At 45.6% G+C, this 20,476-nt stretch overlaps 1 protein-coding gene across 7 annotated transcripts in view; it reads left to right on the forward strand.

Annotated features, from left to right (window-relative positions):
* MTFR1 (mitochondrial fission regulator 1) overlaps window positions 1-20,476 on the forward strand; it is a 71,113-nt gene that overhangs the window by 21,570 nt on the left and 29,067 nt on the right. For 6 of the 7 annotated variants that reach the window (XM_063923808.1, XM_063923809.1, XM_063923803.1 and 3 more), the window contains 3 exons: window positions 8,729-8,805; window positions 9,482-9,627; window positions 12,527-12,625. In XM_063923808.1, the coding sequence (XP_063779878.1) occupies window positions 9,562-9,627; window positions 12,527-12,625 (165 nt within the window). In that variant the 5' untranslated portion in view covers window positions 8,729-8,805; window positions 9,482-9,561. The remainder of the gene's footprint in view (window positions 1-8,728; window positions 8,806-9,481; window positions 9,628-12,526; window positions 12,626-20,476) is intronic. The other variant, XM_063923807.1, reaches the window with a different exon arrangement.

Raw genomic sequence — 20,476 nt, forward strand, 5'->3', positions numbered from 1 at the left:
AGTCCGTAGAGGATGCTGGGCGCCCGTCCCAGTGCGGACTATTACTTGTAGTGTTTTCTTGCTGGTTAAATTAGTTTATACACGGGTTGTGTATTTCTTGTTTCAGCTTCTTGCTGGTGTTAATTCATACTGTTATCTGGTTTAAAGTTACTCCGGTTGTACGGTATGTTTGTGGTGTGGGCTGGTATGTTTGTAGCCCTTAGTTTAAACAAAAATCTTTTCCTCGAAATGTCCGTCTCTCCTGGGCACAGTTCCTATACCTGGGGCCTGGAGGAGGGGCATAGAGGGAGGAGCCAGTTCACACCCAGATTAAGTCTTTTAAGTGTGCCCAAGCTCCTGCGGATCCTGTCTATACCCCATGGTTCTTTTGGAGTCCCCAGCATTCTCTACGGACTAGGAGAAAAGGATTTACCGGTAAGTACCAAAATCCTATTTTCTCTGACGTCCTAGTGGATGCTGGGTACTCCGTAAGGACCATGGGGAATAGACGGGCTCCGCAGGAGACTGGGCACTCCTAAAAGAAAGATTAGGTACTATATCTGGTGTGCACTGGCTCCTCCCTCTATGCCCCTCCTCCAGACCTCAGTTAGAATCTGTGCCCGGCCAGAGCTGGATGCACCTAGTGGGCTCTCCTGAGCTTACTAGAAAAGAAAGTATTTGTTAGGTTTTTTATTTTCAGTGAGATCTGCTGGCAACAGACTCACTGCTACGAGGGACTGAGGGGAGAGAAGCAAACCTACCTGCTTGCAGCTAGCTTGTGCTTCTAAGGCTACTGGACACCATTAGCTCCAGAGGGATCGAACACAGGGCCCGACCTCGATCGTCCGTTCCCGGAGCCGCGCCGCCGTCCCCCTTGCAGAGCCAGAAGACGGAAGAACCAGAAGAAAAACGGTGGCTGAAGACTCCGGTCTTCAATAAGGTAGCGCACAGCACTGCAGTTGTGCGCCATTGCTCCCACAGCACACCACACGCTCCGGTCACTGGTGGGTGCAGGGCGCTGGGGGGGGGGGGCGCCCTGGGCTGCAAGAAGTATACGTTTTGGCAAAATTGCACATAATACAGTTATAAACTGTATATGTGCCTAATCCCCCGCCATTAACATTATTAAAAAAGCGGGAGAAGCCTGCCGCGGAGGGGGCGGGGCTATTTCCCTCAGCACACCGGCGCCATTTTATCTTCACAGCTCCGCTGGAAGGACGCTCCCCAGGCTCTCCCCTGCAGTATACACTACAAGAAGGGTAAAAAAGAGAGGGGGGGCACATAAATTTAGGCACAAAAGGTGATATAAGCAGCTATTGGGGGAAAATTCACTTTGTGTTAGTGTAAATCCCTCTGTTATATAGCGCTGTGGTGTGTGCTGGCATACTCTCTCTCTGTCTCCCCAAAGGACTTTGTGGGGTCCTGTCCTCAGTCAGAGCATTCCCTGTGTGTGTGCGGTGTGTCAGTACGGCTGTGTCGACATGTTTGATGAGGAGGCTTACGTGGAGGCGGAGCAGGAGCCGTTAAGTGTGATGTCGCCCCCTGCGGGGCCGACACCAGAGTGGATGGATATGTGGAAGGTATTAACCGACAGTGTCAACTCCTTGCATAAAAGGTTCGATGACGTAACAGCTTTGGGACAGCCGGCATCTCAGCCCGCGCCTGCCCAGGCGTCTCAGAGGCCATCCGGGGCTCAAAAACGCCCGCTACCTCAGATGGCAGACACAGATGTCGACACGGAGTCTGACTCCAGTGTAGACGAGGATGAGACAAATGTACAGTCCACAAGGGCCATCCGATGCATGATTACGGCAATGAAAAATGTATTGCACATTTCTGACATTAACCCGGTTACCACTAAAAAGGGTATTATGTTTGGGGAGAAAAAGCAGCCATCTCCCATCTGATGAGTTAAATGAATTGTGTGAAGAAGCGTGGTGTTCCCCAGATAAGAAATTAGTGATTTCTAAGAGGTTACTAATGGCGTACCCTTTCCCGCCAACGGACAGGTTACGTTGGGAAACATCCCCTAGGGTGGACAAGGCGCTCACACGCTTATCAAAAAAGGTGGCACTGCCGTCTCAGGATACGGCCGCCTTAAAGGAGCCTGCAGATAGAAAGCAGGAGGCTATCCTGAAGTCTGTGTATACACACTTAGGTACTATACTGAGACCTGCAATTGCTTCAGCATGGATGTGTAGTGCTGCATCAGCTTGGTCTGATACCCTGTCAGATAACATTAATTCCCTCGACAGGGATACTATTTTGCTAACCATAGAGCATATTAAAGACGTCGTCTTATATATGAGGGATGCACAGAGGGACATTTGCCGGCTGGCATCTAGAATTAATGCAATGTCCATTTCTGCCAGGAGAGTATTATGGACTCGGCAGTGGACAGGTGATGCTGATTCTAAAAGGCACATGGAGGTTTTGCCTTATATTGGTGAGGAATTGTTTGGGGACGGTCTCTCAGACCTCGTATCCACAGCAACAGCTGGGAAGTCGACTTTTTTACCTCAGGTTCCCTCACAGCCTAAGAAAGCACCGTATTATCAAGTACAGTCCTTTCGGCCTCAGAAAGGCAAGCGGGTCAGAGGCGCGTCCTTTCTGCCCAGAGGCAGGGGTAGAGGAAAAAAGCTGCACCAGACAGCCAGTTCCCAGGAACAAAAATCCTCCCCTGCTTCCACTAAGTCCACCGCATGACGCTGGGGCTCCACAGGTGGAGCCAGGTGCGGTGGGGGCGCGTCTCCGGAACTTCAGCGACCAGTGGGTTCGCTCACAGGTGGATCTCTGGGTTCTACAAGTGGTATCTCAGGGATACAAGCTGGAGTTCGAGGCGACTCCCCCTCGCCGTTACCTCAAATCAGCCTTGCCAGCTGCTCCCAAGGAAAGGGAGGTAGTACTGGCGGCAATTCACAAGCTGTACCTTCAGCAGGTGATAATCAAAGTTCCCCTCCTTCAACAGGGAGGGGAATGTTTGTGGTACCGAAACCAGACGGTTCGGTGAGACCCATTCTAAATTTGAAATCCTTGAACACTTATATAAGGAAGTTCAAGTTCAAAATGGAATCGCTCAGGGCGGTTATTGCAAGCCTGGAAGAGGAGGATTTTATGGTGTCGCTGGACATCAAGGATGCTTACCTACATGTCCCCATTTACCCACCTCACCAGGAGTACCTCAGGTTTGTGGTACAGGACTGTCATTACCAATTCCAGACGTTGCCGTTTGGTCTGTCCACGGCACCGAGGGTATTTACCAAGGTAATGGCCGAAAGGATGATACTCCTTCGAAAGAAGGGAGTTATAATTATCCCGTACTTGGACGATCTCCTTATAAAGGCAAGGTCCAAGGAGCAGTTGTTAGTCAGAGTAGCACTATATCGGGAAGTGCTACAACAGCACTGCTGGATTCTGAATATCCCAAAGTCGCAGCTGATTCCTACGACGCGTCTGCTGTTCTTGGGCATGATTCTGGACACAGAACAGAAGAAGGTGTTTCTCCCGGAGGAGAAGGCCCAGGAATTGTCATCTCTGGTCAGGGACCTCCTGAAACCAAAACAGGTGTCGGTGCATCACTGCACGCGAGTCCTGGGAAAGATGGTAGCTTCTTACGAAGCAATTCCCTTCGGCAGGTTCCCTGCAAGGATCTTTCAGTGGGATCTGTTAGACAAGTGGTCCGGATCGCATCTTCAGATGCATCGGTGTCTCTGCTGTGGTGGCTGCAGAGTGCTCATCTTCTCAAGGGCCGCAGATTCGGCATTCAGGACTGGGTCCTGGTGACCACGGATGCAAGCCTCCGAGGTTGGGGGGCAGTCACTCAGGGAAGAAACTTCCAAGGACAGTGGTCGAGTCAGGAGACTTCCCTACACATAAATATTCTGGAACTAAGGGCTATTTACAATGCCCTGAGTCAAGCAGAACCCCTGCTTCAAAACCAACCGGTGCTGATTCAGTCAGACAACATCACGGCGGTCGCCCATGTAAACCGACAGGGCGGCACAAGAAGCAGGATGGCAATGGCAGAAGCCACCAGGATTCTTCGATGGGCGGAGAATCACGTCCTAGCACTGTCAGCAGTGTTCATTCCGGGAGTGGACAACTGGGAAGCAGACTTCCTCAGCAGGCACGACCTCCACCCGGGAGAGTGGGGACTTCATCCAGAAGTCTTCAAGCTGATTGTAAATCGTTGGGAAAGGCCACAGGTGGACATGATGGCGTCCCGCCTCAACAAAAAGCTAAAAAGATATTGCGCCAGGTCAAGGGACCCTCAGGCGATAGCTGTGGACGCTCTAGTGACACCGTGGGTGTACCAGTCGGTTTATGTGTTCCCTCCTCTTCCTCTCATACCAAAGGTACTGAGGATAATAAGAAAGAGAGGAGTAAGAACTATACTCATCGTTCCGGATTGGCCAAGAAGAACTTGGTACCCGGAACTACAAGAAATGATCTCAGAGGACCCTTGGCCTCTGCCGCTCCGACAGGACCTGCTACAGCAGGGGCCCTGTCTGTTCCAAGACTTACCGCTGCTGCGTTTGACGGCATGGCGGTTGAACGCCGGATCTAATGGAAAAGGGCATTCCAGATGAAGTAATTCCTACGCTGATAAAAGCTAGGAAGGATGTGACGGCAAAACATCACCGCATATGGCGAAAATATGTTGCTTGGTGTGAGGCCAGGAAGGCCCCAACAGAGGAATTTCAGCTGGGTCGATTTCTGCACTTCCTACAGTCATGAGTGACTATGGGCCTAAAATTGGGATCCATTAAAGTCCAGATTTCGGCCCTGTCTATTTTCTTTCAAAAAGAACTGGCTTCACTGCCTGAAGTTCAGACGTTTGTTAAGGGAGTGCTGCATATTCAGCCCCCTTTTGTGCCTCCAGTGGCACCTTGGGATCTCAACGTTGTGTTTGATTTCCTAAAATCACATTAGTTTGAGCCACTTCAGACCGTGGAGTTGAAGTATCTCACGTGGAAGGTAGTCATGCTGTTGGCCTTGGCCTCAGCTAGGCGTGTGTCAGAATTGGCGGCTTTGTCCTGTAAAAGCCCATATCTGATTTTCCACATGGACAGGGCAGAATTGAGGACTCGTCCCCAATTTCTCCCAAAGGTGGTATCAGCGTTCCATTTGAACCAACCTATTGTGGTGCCTGCAGCTACTCGGGACTTGGAGGATTCCAAGTTGCTGGACGTAGTCCGGGCCCTGAAAATCTATGTTTCCAGGACGGCTAGAGTCAGAAAAACTGACTCGCTGTTTATCCTGCATGCACCCAACAAGCTGGGTGCTCCTGCTTCAAAGCAGACTATTGCTCGCTGGATCTGTAGCACGATTCAACTTGCACATTCTGCGGCTGGACTGCCGCATCCTAAATCAGTAAAAGCCCATTCCACGAAGGAAGGTGGGCTCTTCTTGGGCGGCTGCCCGAGGGGTCTCGGCTTTACAACTTTGCGGAGCTGCAACTTGGTTGGGATCAAACACTTCTTAAAAAATTCTACAAGTTTGATACCCTGGCCGAGGAGGACCTTGAGTTTGCTCATTCGGTGCTGCAGAGTCATCCGCACTCTCCCGCCCGTTTGGGAGCTTTGGTACAATCCCCATGGTCCTTACGGAGTACCCAGCATCCACTAGGACGTCAGAGAAAAGAAGAATTTACTCACCGGTAATTCTATTTCTCGTAGTCCGTAGTGGATGCTGGGAGCCCGTCCCAAGTGCGGACTCTCTGCAATACATGTATATAGTTATTGCCTAACTAAAGGGTTATTGTTATGAGCCATCTGTTGGATGAGGCTCAATTTTTGGTTCATACTGTTAACTGGGTATAGTTATCACGAGTTGTACGGTGTGGCTGGTATGAGTCTTACCCTGGATTCCAAATCCTTTCCTAGTAATGTCAGGTCTTCCGGGCACAGTTTCCCTAACTGAGGTCTGGAGGAGGGGCGTAGAGGGAGGAGCCAGTGCACACCAGATAGTACCTAATCTTTCTTTTAAGAGTGCCCAGTCTCCTGCGGAGCCCGTCTATACCCCATGGTCCTTACGGAGTACCCAGCATCCACTACAGACTACGAGAAATAGAATTACTGGTGAGTAAATTCTTATTTTATCTGAGAACAAAAGGTTTGTGAGATGCGCCAGCCCAGAGTGCTTTGCATTATACACAGTGAGGGTAATTCAGAGTTGATCACGGAGCAAATTTGTTAGCAAATGGGCAAAACCATGTGCACTGCAGTGGGGGCAGATATAACCTGTGCAGAGAGAGAGAGATTTCGGTGGGGTGTGTTCAAACTGAAATCTAAATTGCAGTGTAAAAATAAAGCAGCCAGTATTTACTCTGCAGAGAAACAAAATAAACCACCCAAATTTAACTCTCTCTACAAACGTTATATCTGCCCCACCTGCAGTGCACATGGTTTTGCCCAACTGCTAACATATTTGCTGCTGCGATCAACTCAGAATTAGGCCCATGGTTTTGCCCAACTGCTAACAAATTTGCTGCTGCGATCAACACTGAATTACCCCCAGTGTCGGCAGGTGCTAGGCGCACACACTCTTGTGTAAATTAAAATCACCAAGTATATGCACATGTGTAGCCAGATTTATTATATTAGGTTACAAAAAACAGTATTAAAAGCCCGGTATCGTAGTATATATTTAACACACACCAGTCTATCATGTTTCTTCAGTGGCCGAATGACAGTTTTTCTCTTACGTCCTAGAGGATGCTGGGTTCCACATTAGTACCTTGGGGTATAGACGGGTCCACTAGGAGCCACTGGCACTTTAAGAGTTTGAGAGTGTGGATTGGCTCCTCCCTCTATGCTCCTCCTACCAGACTCAGTTTAGAAAATGTGCCCGGAGGAGGCGGTCACAGCTAGGGGAGCTCTTGCTGATATCTTACTATACAGGTTAAACTCAGATTAAAAAAATTCTATACATATACACCCTTGTTAGGTCGCCCTCACATCTTCAGCATCTCCATTGCAACAGCTGGGGTGGCACCTAAAACTGATCTACCGATCAATCTTCATAGAGCACAATGTAGAGGTACTCGCCAGACTTTGGTAAGGCCCCCATCCACTAGTTAGATTTGGGCCGTTTTCTTCAGATTTCAATGCATCTGACCGTCATATCTGAAGAAAAGTGTCACATTGGATGGCTCTTCAGATCCAATGCTCACTCCCGTGTCCGATATGTCTGAACTACAGATCTCTGAGGCTGCCCCAACTATTTATCTGAATCTGAAGAAAACAGGTGCACATCGGATTGTTTTTTTTACTTCAGATGTATCTGATCAGATTCATCTGAAGCGTCACTTGACTGGCATCTCCCTAGCCACTCCCACCCACCAAGAGGGGGAACAGCGGCAGCAGCAGCATCAGATCAATCACATGTAGCATGTGTGCATCAGATATATCTGATGCGATCTGGCACATGATATATTGCATCAGATATATCTGAAGTGAATGTAATGAAAATTAAAGCCAGGGTCTGATCCGATTCCCGGGACGCTCCCGGGAGAGTTCAAGAGAAATCTGATGCTATCTGCAGTTCAGACAAGTCTGAGTAGTGGATCGCCACCTTAGTTTCCAAGAAAAAAGTGTTTTATTTCTTACATATCCAGGGCATTAAAACTCCTCACGTCCTCAACGTTTCGGTCCTGGCACGGACCTTTGTCAAGAGGATACACCAAATCACCACAAGTGTACAGTTTCCATTACAGTGGAAACTACACTTGTGGTGATTTGGTGCTCTGGATATGTAAGAAATATTGTATATGTATGTGTGTGATCCTTTTGGGGGCAGGTTATAGTTCATGGATTATTGAAAAAGAGTTTCATTTGACAATTTAACTTTTCTGGACCTGTATTAATGACAACAAACACACACACCTACCTCAGATCCATCGTAAAGGTTGCGTTCTCTCTCTTAATAGTCTCTAATCTTAAGGGCCCCATACACTACAACGATAATGCCCGATTTCATCCGACTTCGACCTTTCGGCACGATAAATTGGATGAAAAGTAGCAAATCGGATGTCTTTTACATCCGATCCGATGCGCGGCCCCGTGAGCATCAGATCGGAGCCCCTAGGTCGTTAGTGCTGCACTCGTGATATGTCTGTTCCCGCAGGCATGGCTGGGATCGCATAAGATACATCGTATACAAAAGGACCGCTTACAGTGTATCGTATGCGATCCTGGCGCACGGGAGACTGCCTGGCCGTTCAAGGGACATCTTATGCGACATGAGGGCCCGACATGTCTCTGTAGTGTATGGGGCCCTTAGAACTGGGTACACACAATACAATATATCATGCAATATTGGTACCTTCGAGCAATCTGCACATACATAGTATAGTGGGTATGCCCAAGCCGCCATCCGTTGAATCGTCCCCTTAGATGTGTGCATGCCCAAGGGGATGATTCCACAGCCGATAGTGTACATGCAGCATGTAACCATACATTGCGCTGTTGTAAACTGATCATTCAGTGTTTATGGCGATGTAATGTATACCATCATCGCATCAGTGGTTCTCGGTGTCACTCAGGTGTGTACCCAGCTTTATAGCCCCTGGACCAGTTTTATATCGTCTCACCCCAGATTATCGCTCTGCAAATAATTTGTGCTTGATTAGGGAGATTCTGGATCCCGACCACCAGAGTTTATCATCCCTGTGCTGCTGTACTTAAATGTTTTACTTATATTATGTCTAGATATTCAGTCTATTATGGCATCTTTTTGTTTTACTTAGCTGCTAGGAATCGTGATACTACAGAGACAAAAATGCATTGCTAATTGTGTGGCCAGCGTATACAACTTCATATGATGGTAGGTGCAGATCATTTACAGTATACATTGTATTGTTCTTCTATTGAAGAATTTACTAGTTTTATATTTCTTTGTTTTCCATCACCAGAATGTCCCCAGCTACTTTCTAGAGCGTTCCTATCTTTTTCCTACTTCACTGAATATATTGCAAACTTACACATACCTAAGTATATGCAGCCCTCACTCCGTCCCTGCCCACCCCCTCAACGTTACTGCCTGTCAATCAAACGGCAGCATAGGTGAACTGCGAGCGACGTTGCAAGGCCCGTTCTACGCATGCAAAGTATGGACCTAATGCAACTGCAGATTCCCGATAATCTACGTGATGCCCCAGACTTGGCCAACCTCTAAATCAGGCCATGTGTGCGCACTGTACATTGCGCTCTTACATGAAGTGCTACATCTCATGGCTGTTGCGGATTCACCGCTATAGCTGATAATGGGCTCTCCTGATTGGTTGTGCCTATATAGTATTTTATTAGCAAGATTTCTTGTCTCTTTATACAAGGGATCCCAGATGTGTGTAAGGCACCTGTATGAACTGATCCTAAAAATACTCCTTGGTCTGTAAGACTTTTTTTTTTTTCCATTCGTGTACTTGGTGCTCTCCGCAGCATTGCTTGTCCCCTCTCCTTATAGGGCAGACAGTTCTAATTGTGTATATTTATCCTTACAGTGTGACTATGGAACAGCAGCCTCTCTGCAGAGCCAAACTGTTTCTACAGTGCCCTCTGTGGGGAGATTTTGTGGTATCCGATGCTGAGCTGGTTTTTACGTCTTATTAGGATGGTTCTGCAACAAATAACCTACAACATGGAATCGGTAAGTTTTGCTTTCATTGCTATGTTTTTCCATGATTAAGCCAAGGCTGCTGTGCTGTAAGAAGTCTTTTTCCAGTTACTCATTTTAGCAATTTGCAAAGTTATTGATAATGAGCCTTTGACTTTGCAGGCTGCGACGCAGGTATCCCGATAGCCTACAATGCCGACAGCCGGAATCCTGGCGCACAGGGGATATTCGTACTCGTGGGTGTCCACTACACCCATAGAGTGGGAATAGAACCTGTGGCGAGCGCAGTGAGCCCACAAGGGGGCTCTTTGCACTCACCCCGCTGCCGGCATTCTGGCAGGCCGGATGCCACTGTCGGGATACTGACAGGCGGCATCCCGTCCGCCGGGAATACGTATGTATTGCTTTGGTAATGACTCAGCAGACCTATGTGTTTGGGGATTCCCTCTATGGGGTCAATTCTATTCGGCAACTAAAGAATAGCGCCGGGAATTAGCTCCCGACGCTATTCAATTCTGCTACTAGTTGCCCGCAATTGTCGGGAATTCTTCTCTAATCCCCGGGGGATGAGAGAATAAACCCGACAAAAGTGCTGCCTCGCGGCCGGCGCGAGGCTGATTCTGTCGGGAATCAGCCTCGCGCCGGGTAGTTAAGTCGGAGAATGCCCGTTCTCCTGACAAAACTACCTGTTAAGTCGGCGAGAACGGGACATCGCCGACTTAACTTTAGCTGAATTGAATAGCGTCGGGAGCTAATTCCCGGCGCTATTCTTTAGTTGCCGAATAGAATTGACCCCTATGTGTTGAGCCAGCATAAAGGCTCTAGTTCAGGACTCTCCGTCTGCTGTAGATCTACACTTCCCATCGTGCCCCGCCACAGTTTTGCTGTTAGGGCATGGTACATTTTGGCAGGGCATGCTGGGATGTGTAGTTCCACAGTAGCTTGAATCTGCTCTATCTGTAGTAAAGGGAATTCCTTGGGGGGAAATCAGTTGTTATCGCTGCCCGATCTCCCATCTAAAGTGATGTGAGATCGTAGGGGCGATATTTAATTGATGCTGGTTATTGCGCTTACCGTGTAAAGCAGCTAAACCCCTAAATTAATGGGCGCAATCGTTTGGGAGCGTACAGGTAACTTTCCTCACATTTCAACTTATCACCCCCGTGTGAAGGGGGGGGGGGGCGCTGAAATGCGGCAGCTGGTTGCGTCCGTCAGGAGCAACAATTGAATAACTCTGTCGGGCACTCAGTAGGGTCAACTGCCTGGGCTAACAATGGAATTTCCCAACCCCCTTGGGTTAAGCAGGTTTAATCAGATTGACAGCAACAAAATATATGTATTTTTTTTGTATAGTAACAAAAAGTACTTTATTGACATTTAAGTATGCCATGGCTTTCTTTTATTCATTAATTTTGATTGTTCTCAGCTTGTGGTTTTTATAGTTCCATGGTATACTTAGTGTTTAAATGTAACTTAAACATGTCACTTTTTTATAAGTATATATAGTATATGTTTTAATATGTAACTTCTACAAAGCCAGTAATTTTTAAAACACATTTATGCATAAGGTGTGGCTTGGTATAAATGTGCAGCGATGATGAGGGGATTGGAATACATTTACACAGATTAGAGTGTATACATTTATGCTCACACTGGGGTACGTATTAACACAATAGAGAAACAAGCCTTTGGTGGTCATTCCGAGTTGTTCGCTAGCTGCATTCGTTCGCTGTGCAGCGATGAGGCAAAAAAAGGCACTTCTGCGCATGCGTATGCGGCACAATGCGCACGCGTGGTGTACTATTACAACGAACGATGTCGTTTTACACAGGGTCTAGCGATGCTTTTCAGTCGCACAGCCAGCCGCAGAATGATTGACAGGAAGAGGGCGTTTCTGGGTGTCAACTGACCGTTTTCAGGGAGTGTTTGTAAAAACGCAGGCGTGCCAGAAAAAATGCAGGCGTGGCTGGGCGAACGCAGGGCGTGTTTATGATGTCAAAACAGGAACTGAATGGTCCGAAGTGATCGCAAGCGCTGAGTAGGTTTGAAGCTACTCAGAAACTGCACAATCTTTTTTTGTAGCCACTCTGTGATCCCTTCGTTTGCACTTCTGCTAAGCTAAAATACACTCCCAGTGGGCGGCGGCATAGCGTTTCCACGGCTGCTAAAACTGCTAGCGAGTGATCAACTCAGAATGACCCCCTTTATTGGCACTGCAGAATTTCACATCCTCAAATATATTCATTTTCTATTTCAAGGTGTTTGCTTTTTACTGTTCAGGTATTTACAGAAAATGATAAAGGTGCAGATAATTACCCAACCCAAAATAATAGGGCGCCTCGGATATGTGGATTTTGGGTAAATGACCATAAATTGCAGTGACTGTGTTAAGCGTATAGAGAAAATTCCATTCATCCTTGGGTATGACACAGATGGTCAGGGCATCGTTCCGAAATAGTTTTAAGTTCATTCTACTAAATTAATATGGGCTATAGTTTTAGTTTTTGCTTTGTTACAAAACATTGTCATCTATCTTGATTTTAAAGTACAAATAAAAATTTCAGTAATTTAGTTATCCCGATATTATAATCGTTACAGTAGTAACTTCTCAAATCACAAATCTGTTTCTATGGTAACATTAACCCTTAGGAATGTTTAGTATGGTTATTCTATATGCTTTGAAGGTATTATCAATATTATCTGATTATGCGCTTGTTACACAATTCTGGAATTTTGCAAAACTCAAAGGTCCCCAACAGGTGATTATAAAGAATAATCCTATAATGCTGCAGGTCACCTGGAATGGTAATTGTCTGTTAGTGCACGTTGCTATAGATGGTTATAAATGAATGACACTGTTTCTGCAATCATCTGTACTGTTTGTAATCTAAAATACCTACAATGTGAAATATAACTTAGAATTTTTGTTTAGGTACTTTGGTCGGGAAAACCATATGGATCATCTCGCAGTATAGTCCGAAAAATAGGCTCGCATCTTCCCATTATCCAGTCCCCAAGAGTTCATGTTCAGGTATGATGTTTACCTTTCAGAGTAGGAAGGCTATGTGTGTTTTTAGAGGGGATTATATTGAACTACTGTACATCTGTGCACTGCAGGTCTGTGCGTAGCTTTATCAGTTAGTGGTTTATACCTGTGCGACTGGCAAACCTGAGAGTGGAAATCGCCAGTAATAGGTGTGTGGTGGCGGGGTTTCCATTCCATATGCTGTACATTAGATTAGATTAGGCTGCACAGCATTTTAAAGAAATTTAAATCTACTTTTAAATAGACTTTTTTATGTGTTGTGGTGTTTTTATTTTTGTTTTGTTTTTTAATCAAGAAGAGACATTTTTTGTGCCTGTATGAATATTTATGACAGTGCATAACATCTATTCAATAATACATTTTGTACAGTATTAACTATTCACATCACAAAGGCCACTATTCCTGCATGTACAATAGTAAATACAGTTTGAGTATCCCATATCCAAAATGCTTGGGACCAGAAGTATTTTGGATATCGGATTTTTCCGTATTTTGGAATAATTGCATACCATAATGAGAGATCGTGGCGGTGGGACCCAAGTCTAATTAGAGAATGCATTTATGTTTCATATACATCTTATACACACAGCCTGAAGGTCATTTTAGCTAATATTTTTAATAACTTTGTGCATTTGACAAAGCTTGTGTACGTACACACCATTTATGTTCCATGTACAGCTTATACACACAGCCTGAAGGTCATTTAATACAATATTTTTAATACTTTTGTGTATTAAACAAAGTTTGTGTACATTGAGTCATCAGAAAACAAAGGTTTCACTATCAGAACAGAAGTAAAGACTGATATCACAAATGCACTATCCAAACTATACAGTAGTAACTACTGACATCACAACGGCACTAGTTCTACCTTTACAGTAGTAACTACTGACATCACAAAGGCACTATTCCTCCATGTACAGTAGTAACTACTGACATCACAACGGCACTATTCCTGCCTCTACAGTAGTAAATATTAACATCACAAAGGCCACTATTCCTGCCGGTACAGAAGTAAAGACTGATATCACAAATGCACTATCCAAACTATACAGTAGTAACTACTGACATCACAAAGGCACTAGTCCTACCTTTACAGTAGTAACTACTGACATCACAAAGGCACTATTCCTCCATGTACAGTAGTATCTACTGACATCACAAAGGCTCTATTCCTGCCTCTACAGTAGTAAGTACTGACATCACAAAGGCACTATTCCTGCCTTTTACAGTAGTAAATACTGACCTAAAAATGCACTATACAGTAGTATGAACTGACATCATAAGTGCACTATTGCTTGACTATACAGTAGTAAATACTGACCTAAAAATGCACTATCCAGACTATACAGTAGTATGAACTGACATTATAAGTGCACTATTGCTTGACTATACAGTAGTAAATACTGACGTCAGAGGCATTATTGCAGCTTATACAGTAATAACTAGTGAGATCACAAGGGCACTATTGATTGACTATACAGTAGTAAATACTGACATCACAGAGGCATTACTGAAGCCTATACAATAGTAACTACTGACATCATAAAGTCTCTATAGCTTTTCTCTACGGTAGAATCTACTGACCTCACAAAGGTACTGTTTTCTGATTCTACAGTTACATAGAAATATAGAATTTGACGGCAGACAAGAACCAGTTGACCCAACTAGTCTGCCAATGTACTTACACACTAGGTAAATTTTTGTTGGGAGCCAGCTAACCTACCAGTATATTTTTTGGCTTGTGGGAGGAAACCACTCCTGACATAACCAAAGGCACTGTTGCTTTACTTAATTGTAGTAATTATGGACATCCCAGAGGTGCTATTGCAGTTTATACATCAGAAACTACTGACATCACAAAGGCACTATTGCAAAACTAAACAGCAGTAACTACTGACATCTTAAAGGAACTATTGCAGGCCTGGCCAACCTGTAGCTCTCCATCTGTTGTGAAACTACACAACCCAGTATGCTGTACCACAGTTTTAGTATTCCCTAATCGCAAAACTGTGCCAGAGCATGCTGGGACTTGTAGTTTCATAACAGATGGAGAGCCATAGGTTGGATAAGCCTGCACTATTGCTTCACTTCTCATAGTGTTCATTCTTGGACCCTGCACCTGTCACAACCCGTGCATTTCCTCTTTCCTGCCTGGGATGTCACACTCTGCTCTGGTGCTTTTAGCACACTCTAGTCTGTGTCTCAGCACTGAGAAAAACATTAAAGCAGAGAGCGACACCCCAGACAGGAAAGAGGAAATGCACGGGTTGTGACAGGTGCAGGGTGCTAGAATGAACACTTATGCAGAGGTAAATACTGGCATCACAAATGCATGTTTTCTATGTTTACCATAGTAATTACTAACGTCACAAATGCATTATTGCTTAAATGTACAGTAGTAACTACTTGCATAACAACAGCACTATTGTTTGACTATACAATAGTAAATACATACATTACAGAGGCGTTATTGCAGCCTATACAGTATTAAAGACTGACATCACAAAGGCACGATTTGCTTGTTTATATGTAGTATCTTCTGACATCACAAATTCAGTATTGCTTGACTATACAGTAGTATCTCCTAACATCACAAAGGGTCTGATTCAGAGGTAGACAGAAAACTTGATGAGACTGTGTCTCTGTAAGTAGCGGTGCTGCGAAAATATGCTAATGCTGCAGATGTTGGGATTGGTCCAGAGACGCCCACTGGAAGAATCTCTGATCCGCCTCCCCCCATTGCTTGACTATACAGTAGTAACTGCTAACCTCATAAAGGCACCATTGCAGCCTATATTGTAGTTCAAGTTATTCAGCATGCAGCCTTCCAGCTGCAGTGGACCTACACATCCCAGCAATGTCTGACTGTTTCACCATACCCTAATATCAAAACTGTGGCCTGGCATACTGGGATATGTAGTTTCATAGCAGCTAGAGGGTTGCATGTTGAAAACCTGTGTTGTAGTATTTACTAACATCACAAAGGCACTAAAATTGTTTGCTGTCAGTATTCATGACCGTATAATCTGAGGCATTAATGCTGTTTTTACCTTTAATAATTACAGACATCAGAAGGCACTATTGCAGTATATATAGTAATATGTACTGACATCACAAGGCAGTATTGCAGGAGCATAAAGTAGTAAATAAATCCAATAAATATACCTTTTGTCTATTATCCAGTCTTGTTTTGTTTCCAATTGTAAAGCGCAACAGAATGCGCTACAGTATATAAGTGTTCACAAAAACGCATCATTCCACGTATTTTACCCGATATTGAGGACCGGGGACTCGCCTTTTTCAGAGTTGGTGAGTCCCCGGGGATGCGCTCCACTGGGATTGTCTATTGGCTATGATTGATGTCTCCCTTGCCCGGCTGCAGAGATGACTATAGTGGAGAAGGAACCAGCCAGGCAAAGGAGATATCAATCATAGCCAATAGCCAATCCCAGTGGAGCGCTTGGAGTGGAGATTACACAGCTCCTCCCTCCCTCCAAACTGAGGAACAGCGCCGACATTCACATCACCCTCCGCCGGTTCTATTCCAGTACAGTAGACCGAGAACACAGAGCAGTTTGCAACACAGTAAGGTAATTCCAAGTCTCTGTCCGCCAGCGGCGTTAGAGGGGCCGCTGGCGGGCAGGAGTGGGGTTAGGGTGTGCTACGGTGTGTTTGCTCACACTGCTCAGTGCTGCTTGCCCACGCTGTGCGCAGTGTCCCGGGAACCCTGTTGCCTCTTGTTAATGTGTGCTTGCGGCAGCTGTCGGCTGCGATGGTAGTGGAGTGCCTGTTTATCATATCTCCGTGGGGGTTCCGTCTCCTGCGCCTGCTGGTGAGAGACAGGTGAGGGCAGGGTGATGATCGCATTGTAAGGGTAATGGGTGAGAGGCAGGACCTGGGCTGTGTGAGAGGTAGATGGAGGGAGGCAGTGGGGACTGTAGTGTCTGGCCCCTGGCCCTGTGCTGGTGTCATCCCCAGTGTTTCCATGTAGTCACCCTCTGTGTAATGAGTAATGTACCCTGAAAGCTGCATGTATCTGGCCTGTCTCCTGTGTATATTATATAGTGATGATGGTGCAGTCATTAGATCTTTATGCTCTACTTATGTACTGACACCCAAGTCTGATCCAGCTGTATGCGCCCTTATTCCTGTGAATGCATTCGGTATATGTGATTGGCGGCCGGGATCCCGGCGGTCAGCATACCGAAGCCACTAGAATGCCGGCAGGTGGGTGAGCACAACAAAGCCCCTTGCAGGCTCAGTGGCTCGCTGTACTCGCCACATGTTCTGTTCCCACTCTATGGGTGTCGTGGACACCCACGAGTGGGAATAGTCCTGTGCCAGCCGTCGGCGTTCTGGCAGCCGGGATCCTGGCGTCGGTATGCTGATCGCCGGGATGGTGACTACATCCCCTGGCAATTGTCCTTCGTTGTTTGCTGATTTATGTTGGAAAGTATTGGCTGTGTATACTACTGCAGGTATAAAACATCCAGTTTTATCTAATTTCTAGTATTAAATATATACACATTTGGGAAGAAGATTGCACTCATTGGATTGCAGGGAAGTTTGCACGTAAAGTCTAATCGACCTCCACAGTCTTACTACCATGCAAACCAATGTGCACAGATAATCAACTTGTTATGAGATCAAAGTGGAGTGCACTTATATAGGCCAGTGATATAAAGTTCAGTTATGTTCTAAACCTACTCAATCAGTACCGTATAGAATCATATACTTAAAATACCAGATTGGTGAAATGTGTATGACAAATAGTTTGTAACAATGAACTGTTCAGAGTTTTTATTAAAGGTTTTAATTCACAGATTTGTCTTCCTTGTATGAAAACAGACAACTTCTCTCTGGAATTCTCTACCTCTCCTTCTCAGACTCTCCACCTCTCTACAAAACTTCAAATGGCTTTCAAGACCCACCTCTTCACCAAACTGCCCTCCTAACCCTCCCGTCTACGCTCACTGTCAACCCCCTTCTGTGTCACCACACCTTTTAGATTGTAAGCTGGCAAGAGCAGGGCCTTTCCTTTTCTTACTTACACTATCTTATACTCCATACTCCCTGTGATGGCACCTGAGTCCTGGTTTTCTGTACCTGTCCTATATTATCTTGAACTGTAAGTGCTGTTTTGTTCATCTGTATATGTACTGTGTAATGGGCGCTATGGATCCCTTGTGCCATATAAATATAGGATAATAATATCTTTACTAATAGTCAGTCTGGCTTGGCTTCCTTCCAAATCTCCCCCTCCTCAGTGACAGTCAGCAGAAAGCATTAGGGGGCATTTATCATAGATTGCATACAAGCTCTACCCCAACTTTTCCTTGCCTCTACCTCCAGCTCTAACCAGCTTCCCCCTGCCTCTCTCCCCATAATATGTGATGGGACCCAGAAACAGTGGAGTAGGACCCCAATTTTTTATAGTAATGAGTCCCTGGGACCCACAATTTTTTTCGCTCACTGCAATCACTGTATAAATAACTGTTAATATTAATGACCAGTTATTTATATAGTGCAAACATATTCTGCAATGTTTTACAGAGAATATCCGCCCATTCACATCAGTCCCTGCCTCGGTGGAGCTCACAATCTATATTCACTACCACATGTACATGTGCACACTTACACACTAGGGTTAATATTTCAGGAGCCAGCCTAAAAAACCTGCTACTTCCTTTGTGTGCATGTGATGGGAAATCGCTGAATGAATTATAAGTTGGTAATGTGGAGTATTAATAAAGTAATTGCTTTATGGAAGTCCGATAGAGCTGGTGTGTGGGTGATGGAAGAATCTTAGGAACGGTGCTTTCTTACTTGGACTGTTCTAGAAACTGTAAATGGAGCGTGGGAGTAATGCAAATACTCTACTCGGGCAGTGGGTTCCCATCAATTAGGTCTTTGTTCTGTTTGTCTTTCATGCTGACCCTACCTTGTTTCCATATGTGCAGGTGTTACATGCGCTAATGTCCATTTTTTCATAAGCATTGGAAAATTCTATGTGAAAAAATATTGTATTATCAATTTTCCTAATGGTAAGGTGAAACGGGTTGGGTATGGGTGACCAGCGTCACCATACAGATGCCAGGATCCCGAGATTGATTGCCAGCGGGGTGGCGCTATGCTGACTGTGAATCTTCCAATTGGTCGGAATCCCAGTGTCAGTATAATGACCGCCTGTCTCCCAACTGCTGGTCACATAACTATCTTTATGCTGTGGGCAGTTAGTATCCATCAACTCTCAGTTTTGTTCGGGTAGAAAGGTGAATAGGACAAAGTGTCTGTTTTTGCGGTGGTGCTCAATAGTGTTTCTGGGTCTTAAAATAAATTCACAAAGATTTGTAAGAACTCTGTGGCATCATTCTGTTTTCATAACCGTGGTTAATTGATCCCCAGGGAGCAGTTCAATTATACCCCATAGCCAGCATTATCAGGGATTTTGTTTCACCTGCCCCGCAGGCGATACAAAATCTGCAATTAGAGCTGTTTTTCTCTAGCATCCATTAGGGATATTGGGGAATCTAGTACGATGGAGTATAGACGGGGTCCAAAGGAGCCAGTACACTTTAAATTTCTTCACTGGGTGTGCTGGCTCCTCCCCTCTATGCCCCCTCCCACAGACAGTTTTAGAAAAAAGTCACACCAGATTCTCTCCATTATCCAATGACTCTGTCTCCTGTGAGCAACGTAGTCAATCGTCCCAACTTAGTGAAGAGGTTGGAGGAGAGGGTACAGAGCCCCACTGGTTAGGGTCTCTTAAAACCATGATGTCTTATACGTCATCTCAAATGTGCAGAAAATTCAGCTACTGCAACAAGCTGTGGCAGATTTAGCTGCTAGGGCTGATGCACAGCCCCCCCTCTACCATGCAGGTCCCCAGAAGTGTGGTTTACCTGCACTGCTGTCTGATACAGATGATGATATACCGGATGATGGGGATGACCCGGATCCTGTTAGTGGGATCCTGATTCTGCCTATGGTATTGAACCCCTCATTTTGGCTATAAGGGAGGTGTTAAAGCTCCCCCTAGAGTACGCTGCATCACAGCAGTCGTTTTTCTTTGTGCAAAATAAGCCCAATGTCACTTTCCCTGATTCTCCAGAGTTAGATAACTTAATTCAAACAGGCCTGGAAAAATCCAGACAAAAAATTCCAAGTGTTCAAAAAGTTTTTGCGCACTTTCCCATTTCCTCCAGAAGGTAGAAAATTTTGTGAGGAACCCCCTGGGGTGGATGTCTCAGTCTCTCGCCTGTCTAAGAAGGCGGTGCTACCTACCCTGGGCTCCTTTTCCATGAAGGACCATGGGGATCGAAAGATAGAAACTACCCTAAAGTCTATATACACTGCGGCCGGCCTTTTACAAAGACCAGTTATTGCGGGTTGCTGGATTACCCATGCTATTCATTCTTGGGTCATTCAAATTCAGGGGGGTCTCTCTGGGGATATGTCCTTAGTTACTATGGTCGCCCTATTAATGCACATTCAGGACACTACGTGGGTCCTCTGTGATTCTCTAGAGGAGATTGGGAATATTAATACTAGGACGTCAGCCATGGTGGTGTCGGCATGCAGGTCCTTGTGCTTGTGTCAGTGGATTGCGGACGCAGAATCCAAACGTAGTGTAGAATCTCTCCCCTTTTCTGGGGAATGGCTTTTTGGGGTTGAGTTGGATACCTTGATTTCCAAGGCTACGGCTGGAAAATCCACGTTTCTCACCTCTGGGGTCCTGCTGGCAAGATGCTTTTATCCGGGGCCATCTGTCCAGTCCTTTCGTCGCACAGATTTCGCTTGAAGGCCAGAGGTGCCTCCAATGCGGTCAGCGGC

Source organism: Pseudophryne corroboree, chromosome 5 (assembly GCF_028390025.1).
Source record: "Pseudophryne corroboree isolate aPseCor3 chromosome 5, aPseCor3.hap2, whole genome shotgun sequence".
Lineage (NCBI taxonomy): Eukaryota > Metazoa > Chordata > Amphibia > Anura > Myobatrachidae > Pseudophryne > Pseudophryne corroboree.